Source organism: Echiichthys vipera, assembly GCF_963691815.1.
Source record: "Echiichthys vipera genome assembly, chromosome: 12".
NCBI classification, from domain to species: domain Eukaryota; kingdom Metazoa; phylum Chordata; class Actinopteri; order Perciformes; family Trachinidae; genus Echiichthys; species Echiichthys vipera.
The window spans coordinates 22,386,616-22,394,495 of record NC_139837.1 but is presented as its reverse complement, the minus strand read 5'-3'; the positions used below and the strand labels follow the sequence as shown (position 1 = coordinate 22,394,495).

The 7,880-nt window shown below is 44.1% G+C and overlaps 1 protein-coding gene across 1 annotated transcript in view; it reads left to right on the top strand.

The window, feature by feature from the left end:
* Positions 1-222: 222 nt before the first annotated feature.
* Positions 223-7,880, top strand: part of eif2ak3 (eukaryotic translation initiation factor 2-alpha kinase 3) — a 31,659-nt gene continuing 24,001 nt past the window's right edge. Inside the window, exon 1 of the mRNA XM_083924941.1 lies at positions 223-723. Within this exon, the coding sequence (XP_083781067.1) occupies positions 413-723 (311 nt within the window). The 5' untranslated portion in view covers positions 223-412. The remainder of the gene's footprint in view (positions 724-7,880) is intronic.

Genomic DNA, 7,880 nt, shown 5'->3' with positions numbered 1-7,880 from the left:
GGGGGGCTGGAGCATTCTGAGCCCGCCTCTTTGAGTGACAGGTCTCTGATGCAATCGTGTTCTGCTTAGTGTGCGAGTATGCGTGATTGACAGCAAAGGGCCCAGTGAGAAACGGTTAAAAGCATTTTTAATAAAAGTGGCGATTTTACCGTCCAATCCTAGTGTAGAAACAAGGCGGGACTTAGCGTTACCAAGGCAAGTCTTGAGTGAAGTATAAAGGGAATAACATGGTGTCCCAGTGGCTGTTTATGTTTACTTAAAGAACAGATTTGGAAGGGCGTTTTGCTAGACACAACGGAGTTTTCTTTGTAGTTACACCGTTTCTTTTTTGTACTTGAACTTTTTTTATGTTCAGATTTACAAGGCCAGTGGCATGTAAATCTCATACTTCACTAATGTGCCAGTCTTACAAATGGAAAGGGGGCTTCACTTTGGAAACGTGAGCATTTCCCTGGTGGTGCTCCTGCTGTTGCTGAAAGCGCTCATCGGGTTCGGGACCTCGCAAGCTCAGGGCTCCGCCGTCGGGGGGGAGCCGCGGTCCCTCACCCGGGGCTCGGGTTCGACCTCGGAGGGACATGGTGCGAGAGTCATGGAGCGGGGCTTGGAGAACGTTGGCTCCCCGGTCATTGTAGCAGACGTTACCGTGGAGGATGACGACAACGGGTCGACGGGGGAGGACGACGAATCATACGATGAGAGTAACGGAAACGTCCAACCGACGAGGTAATTTAAACAACAAAACGTTAACGGACAGCCAGCGACTCGACACCTATTATCAGACAGTTGCAGTTTAACACGTGCAAAATGCGAACCAACACTAAAAATGACAAATAAAGTGAATTAAAGCATGAAAAAGTTCATTTAAAAAGCTTAAACGTCGCTTTCACCGGCTGTTGGTCCAGCTCACGCGCCGTCTCGTGCTGTGGGCGCACGCCTAAGTACCGCGCCACTCAAAACTTGTTGTGGATGCGGTTGCGTTCCCAGACCCATAAACCTCGTTAAACATGTACATTATCCCAGATAAGCCCTCCATATTGTTGATACCTTATCGTGGAGGACATGTTGAGCAGTGCCAGCGAGCTGTCAGAGCAGAAAACATGAAAAATGACTCGAGGCAGCTTGACTTCGTGGCGGATAATGGGCACAGAGAAAGTTTGGATGGAAACCGCGTGAAAAGTAGACCTGAAACCCACTGCTAGGCAATTAGGCATGGGGTCGACTAGGACAAGTTTTGTAATTATGTGTGCTTATTTTGCATACAATTCAAAGTTTTCAGGAAGTAGACATGTCCAGACTAAACACGCTGCAGTTGACCGACCAGAAAGTTTGTGAGGTCCCCTGCACACCGAGGCTCTAATAATATTAATAACAACAACAATAGGTTTATTGGATATTGAACATTTTTTACAGACAGTCACGTTGTGCTTCATATAGTACAATTGTTTAAAACAACAACAACATGTAATTGTTGTTATTTGGGTTTGTTTGCAGTTTTGTTATGATGCCTTGTGTGCATTATCTGTCTACACTTGAAATACAGGTAACATTATCTTTCTCTGCCACTCGTGCACTTGCCTGAAGTAAGAAGTTCAGTTGTTTTTCTGAAGTGGGACGTGCTTTGCTGCTGCTTGTCAGATTTTCCCTCCACAATTCCTCGTCAATTTGCAATGTTGAGTTAATCTGCTTTCCCATTCATTATCATACAGAAATCACATTTCACAAAGGGGGACACTCCTAATCACTTGACAGAGATACCATCGTCTCCATACGCGCCTTATCTCCTGCTGTTAAGCACAGCTTGGAAAGTAAAGAAGGAGTTTGTCTATTTAATTAACCAGAGCTGATTGGGAATTTAGCACAGCAAGCAAGTGAGGTGGTGATTTAAAGCTGTGACAAAAAGTGGCTCTGCGGGATAAAGATTTCATACAAGTTATACGTGTTTGACTTTACATGTTGAGATGCTTCCTGAGTGCTGCCTTCTGTTATTAAGCAAAGTAGAAATTGCTTAGTGGAGTAGTTGTGTAAAGATATAATTGTCCTGGTCGGGGAATTTGCCTTGGACATAAAGTGAAAGCAGTTGTTCTGATTGAAAAGCAAACATTTGATGGGTGCTCTACTCCGGTACGAAGAACACAAGTCAAACATGACAAGTGCATGCTGTTGTCATGTGATTAAAGGCATGTCGCTCAGCCCAGAAAATCCCCAGGATCCTGTCAGTCAAAAGTTTAGGCTTCGCACGAACCACAGGTTTACCGAACCCTGTTAGACCTGCAGCTGCTGGCCAAAGTGAGATGCAGTTCTTGGCGCAGTGGGTAGGGCATTGATTTGGTCTTCCTTGGTAAACAGTAGGTTTGACGCCCACCTTAGATGTCAGGCGCAGTGTGTTCTCCGCGATGTTCCTTCTCCCTGCAATGTTATTCTGTTATTACCAAGAGCATTACAGACATGTTGGTCTGATACAGCTTCTAGACTCTTACTTATTCCAGTGCCCTTTTTTCATTGAAGCACATCAGGGCATTCACTAAATTATTCTCTGTGTATTATTATACATGTGCTGTCTGCTTTTCAAGAGAGAGCTGAATCCAAGTCAGTCATGAAAGTAAAAAAACTGTCAACCTTTTTGAAGTTTTTTGTTGCTGTTTCTTACCTTAATGCTAAAACCTGCTGCTGCTGTATCTACTTGGTGGGGAAAAAAACAGAACTGCAGCATGTTTCCCATTTTCTGTCGCTCAGTTTAATCTTGAAGCTCATTGAAAAGCTCTCTGACAACCCCCCAAAGCATCAGATATTGGTTCTCGTTATTTGGGATGCCATACAAACCCAGCTTTGTCACAACAGGGAGCTCCTGAGCACAATGTGCAGTCAGCTCCATGAAGCTCAAGTCAAGAGGAGTAGGTGTGATTAGTCGCGTATATGTTATGTTGTAAGACACATGGTGCTTACAAGGTTACAATATTAGTGTACACCACTGCAGACAGACAAGAAGTGGCTTGCTGTTTACATCCAGCGCACAACCAAGGACACGGGCATATCAGGATATATAAGTGATGGCAAAATAACTCTGTTGTGAGGGTAATGCATGGTGAAGGTCTTCAAGGAGGAGAAGACTCCTGCCTGTCATCTGCGGTACAGTGTCAGGAGGAAATCGAAAGTCATTAGCAGAGCAGTTTACTCTGATAGAAGCCGGCTTATTCCCCTGCCAGGCACCTCAGCTGCTGCAGGAGAACTCTTGAGCGTTCATCCTGCTGCTGGTCACACCCTGCCACCGCTCGCTCTCTGCCTGCATCTATTCCCATACAGTATACCTACCTGTCACTTTCTGCTGGATTCTGCTGGGTTTTCCCTTCTTTTTCTCCCTTGGTCATCGTCTGAATCTTTCACTTTCTCCCTCTGGTGTTCACAGTTTGTCTGCCAGCTCTTATCACCTTTGAGTCACGTTATATTGATCACTTTTTGGGGTAAAATGTTTAGAATACATTGCCTATAGCATTCAAGTTTGCCTTTCTCTCTTTTGTTTTGGTTTATGACATTGAAATATTCTAGAAATACTCTTTAAATGTTGAGCTTATTGTGCTAATAGCATTGAGTTTGATGTCTGCTAGTTTTCAAAATGCTGCCACAAAGGGTATGGATGTACACATGACAATAACAAACACTGATATTATGTAGAAGTCAATAAGATAAAGAATTAACAAAGTAGCATGTGAGGCAGAGACAGCTAGACTGAACGGGTGAATTATTCATTAAACAGCATGTCTATAAAACAACAACAAATATATTAAAGCTGACAGACTTTTCTGAGAAAAGAAAATAATGAACTTGTGGACGTTTTTCTGTTTTTTTAGTGTCAAAACAATAATACCTATGATCACATCCTGTCTGTCTACCTGTATGTCAGTCCGTCTGTCCCTTACTTTCATCCTTTGTCTTTTCTCTCATATTAACTCTCTCTCATCCTACACTTGCTCCTTCCCCAACGCGCTCCCTTACCTTCACACATGCACATTGCTTTTTAATGTCACCCCTTGAGTATATACTCTACTCCATGCTCTGTTTCCATCCATCTGTCAAGAGAATTGTCGTTGAACTTTAGAAATGTCACAAGTGAAGAAACATGATTTAGGTGTTTACCTTCAAATGGGCCAATTTAAACAAAAACCACTTCCTCAATATCAAACACATTTACAACAGAAGGAAAAACATGTCATCAATTCATTTTGAGAAAGTTGTTGTTCTTCAGTGTCACCCCAGGAATATGTACCACATAAGATAGTTCTTGATAACAGAGCGTTTAAACATGTAAAGGGATGACAGTGAAATTGGACTTAAACATAGAGCAGAAACCCAGCTATGACTAAGTGTGAACCAGTTTTTGAGAAGTAATCACCTCCTTGTTTCCAGCTTTAATTGGGTCAGTCTTTTGAAAACATATCGCCACTTGCTTTTGTGACCTTTCAAGGCTTTACCTGCGGCTGCTGCTGGTTTCCAAGTCAAACATACAAGGTCCTGTGGTGATAATACTAATGTTAACACACCCTTGATCAACTTTACAGAGTCACTATTAAAAAAAAAATCAACCCTGACCTTGTATATGAAACAAAGTCCAAACCTATGAACGTACTCCACCTGGGAATGATCACTGTATTACTTTGTTGACAATATTCTATGACAATATTATAGCTCTCACAGGCTGGATCTCTTTGTGTTTTAAAGAGAACGGACCTCCGGTAAAGCCCTTTTGTTTTCTTCTAAAATATATTTTTGCGTGGAGCACTTCATACACAGACTCTTGAAAACATTTCATACGGAGAGCTTGAAAACCAGTCTATGCTCAGATGTCAACATTTTTAAAGTTTCTGTCACTTGTTTTTCTTTTTAAATCCCCGTTCCCTCCTCCACCCCTGTATCCTGTAATCTATAAATATTCTAGATGTTCGCTTTGATCCGGCCTTCAGTTTGTTACGAAAGCTGCTGTCGCCTCAGCTGACGGCTGTCACCTCACTTTTACCGCTGCCATCTATACGTTACAAACTCTGCTCTGGAGACTTGGTGTTTACATCTGTCTCAGTGTGTGTGCATACATGTTTGAAGGCTTTTGTGTGCACGTGTGAATCATGTATGTGATGGCGCTGCCAGGTTTGATGCCTTCTTCAACGAGTGCCCCATCGGGAGCCTCCAGAACCTTAGGGAGCACTTGGAGGTGAGAGAGGACAGCGGCTTTGTTTGAACTTGCTACCCCCACCGCCAACCGCCCCCGCCCTCTGTCCCCCACCACCCCCCACACCCCCCTCAGGGCCCTGTAGTGGCAACAACTCTTCTGGGCCGCCTTGCTTGCTTGCCGGCTGGCTCCCACCAGCCTACTGCTTAGCAACAGCCAATCCGCCAAGCAGGGTGACTTGTCGGCCAATTGCGTCAGAGAGACGGCTAGTGCTCAGGATTTGAGCTGGCCACATGGTTCTGGCTATAGTTGGGTAAAGGAGGAGTAGGGAAATGTTTTTTTGGGGAGGGGAGAGTTCATTTTCTCGTTGTTTTTTTGTCTCTTACTTTGTTTCAGTAGTCCACTTTCTGTAACCAGGGAGATGTTGTGGGTTTTATAAATAGAATCTGTCCCCAGAATAACAGGTCAAGATGGGGATGATTGAACTCCCTCTCGGAAGTTTTAATTGAGCACTTTTAGCTCGGTTCTTGAAACTCCATTCGTGTGCAGCACTTTTTTTACATCAGAGAGGTCTGAATGTTTAACTCCGGCTGCTAAACTCTCTGTCATTTCAAACAAGCTTACATAATCTCTTTTAACCTATTTTATCCTCATTGTCTTTTCCTTACGAAACCATGTTTGCTTTTTTTCATGTCCGGTGCTACTTTTTTGGCAATTACTTTATATTTTTTTCTCTGTGTAATAATGTTGAAGTTATTATTATAGTGTGCAGATGTTGGGATGTGATGACCTGCGTCCTTGTCACTGACTTTCTCTGCACCTGATGAACACCGTCTGGGTTATAGATGATCTGTGGCTCATTTGACTCTATGTTTGTGGATTGTTTCATAATCATAACCATGTGTTGTGACAGAAATAGTAACCAAATCTTCATAAATGTGATTGCTTAACAATATTATGTTATTTCATCTAGAGGAATGAGTTTTTTTAGGTCAGTGGCTATTTTGGTAAGTCGGCAGGACCCATCCTGCAGCACTGCAGTATGGGTGGGGCAGAAGCAGAAAGGTGAGAGAGAGACGGAGGGAGGGGAGGATGAAAACAAGGACTTAGTTGGTACTGTAGCTAGTAGGACCATGCTGCCTTGTTTTCACTCTCGATGTCTCCTCACTGCTTAGCAACAACGAATCAGATCCTCAGATCCGAGCTGCAGCTCGGCCAATCAGACGACAGGAGTGTGGCGCCATAGAGTTTGGATTTTACCACGTGTGAGACGATACGGTTTAGTGAGGGGAGCAGACTTATGCAGGAGGAGAGAGAGAGAGGGTGAAGGTGATGCTCCTTAATGGTGTATGTGCTTTTTTATGCTAGTACTAGAAGTTTTTTTAAAAACCACACCCTTTGCTTTCTGCTGCGGTGGGCTGCTGCAGTGACCCTGATGGATGTGAGGTCGATTTATTTCAGACTGCATATCACAGGACTGTCACTCAAGTCCTCATTAGTCAGGCTTCAGTTGCAGGGACAAAAACTTAGTGATCATGTTTATTTCACAGGTTTAGAGGACACTTGTATAAACCTTCAAGTCACGTTAAGCTCTGTTTAAGTGCAGGTGTTTTGTCATGTGTGATTATTTGATGCAGTTTGTTTTCTTTTTAACTTTGATCTAGTCTTATTGTAAGTGTTCATTTATATGAGGCTTTGTGCACACATGGGAGAAAATTCATGTTTGCTAAGAAAAAGACATGGTTCTGGTTTCATGCTGTGTTGTGCTAACTGCCTGCAGGTCCTAAGGCTTTAAATATCCTGAATCAATTATGGGATTACCACGATTGAAAAAAATGTAAAATGTATCTGGTAGTGGGCTTCATTTGTTTTCAATGTAACCCGTTGTCTTTATACATATTTGTAATAAAACTGCACTCATTCTATATCTGAAAAAAAGGCATTTTAAAAGTCTGATCTGTAAGAATGTGCGCAGTTTAAAGGAATGCACTTGACCCTTTTTTTCCCCTCCTGCTGATGCAGCTGGTGGTGCTGGCTGGGTGCGGCCGGTTCAAAGCTGCATCCATAACTTTCTCCCCACGTGCTCCCCATGCTCTCGTATTTTTGTTCTGCCGCTCGGTGGCTGCGCGGCAGGCAGAGTGGCAGCTGCGCGGCAGCAGAACTCCACACGCCAGTGTGCATCCGGGCTGCTCGCTGTTGCATGGTTACAGGCAGCTGTGCCCTGCCATTGGCTCAGAGACTTTAGAGCTGCCCACCCATTGGCTAAGCGAGGAGAAAAACTGTGCTTTCATTAGCTGCTGGGAACTGGAAGGTTGTTGCGATTGGTCCGGCTCGACGGCTCCCGCTCCTGGGAGACTCGGCCTATGTAAACATCCTGGTAGCTTCTTTCAATGGAGTGTGTTTACCAGCAGCTCGGTTTTGCCGGTGTGTGTGCAGACCGAGGCTGAGTGTCTCTGAGGAGCAGAGAGTCTGGTGAGAGCGAGGCTAATTGGCTCCCTGCTCCGCCATACACTTTATGATTGAAGAAGCTCTCTGCACTATTATGACACTTTGACAGTATTACAGGCAAGGACACTAACAACCCTCAGTCTGTTGGCAGCCTCACTACTTTCCCTCTTTCTTCGTCTTCACTCTCCATCCCAACGTCTTCTTCAGTGTCTCAGCCGCCTGCATCTGTCACAGACGGCAGCAGCAGCCCCACAGGCTACATGTTATCCCTTTG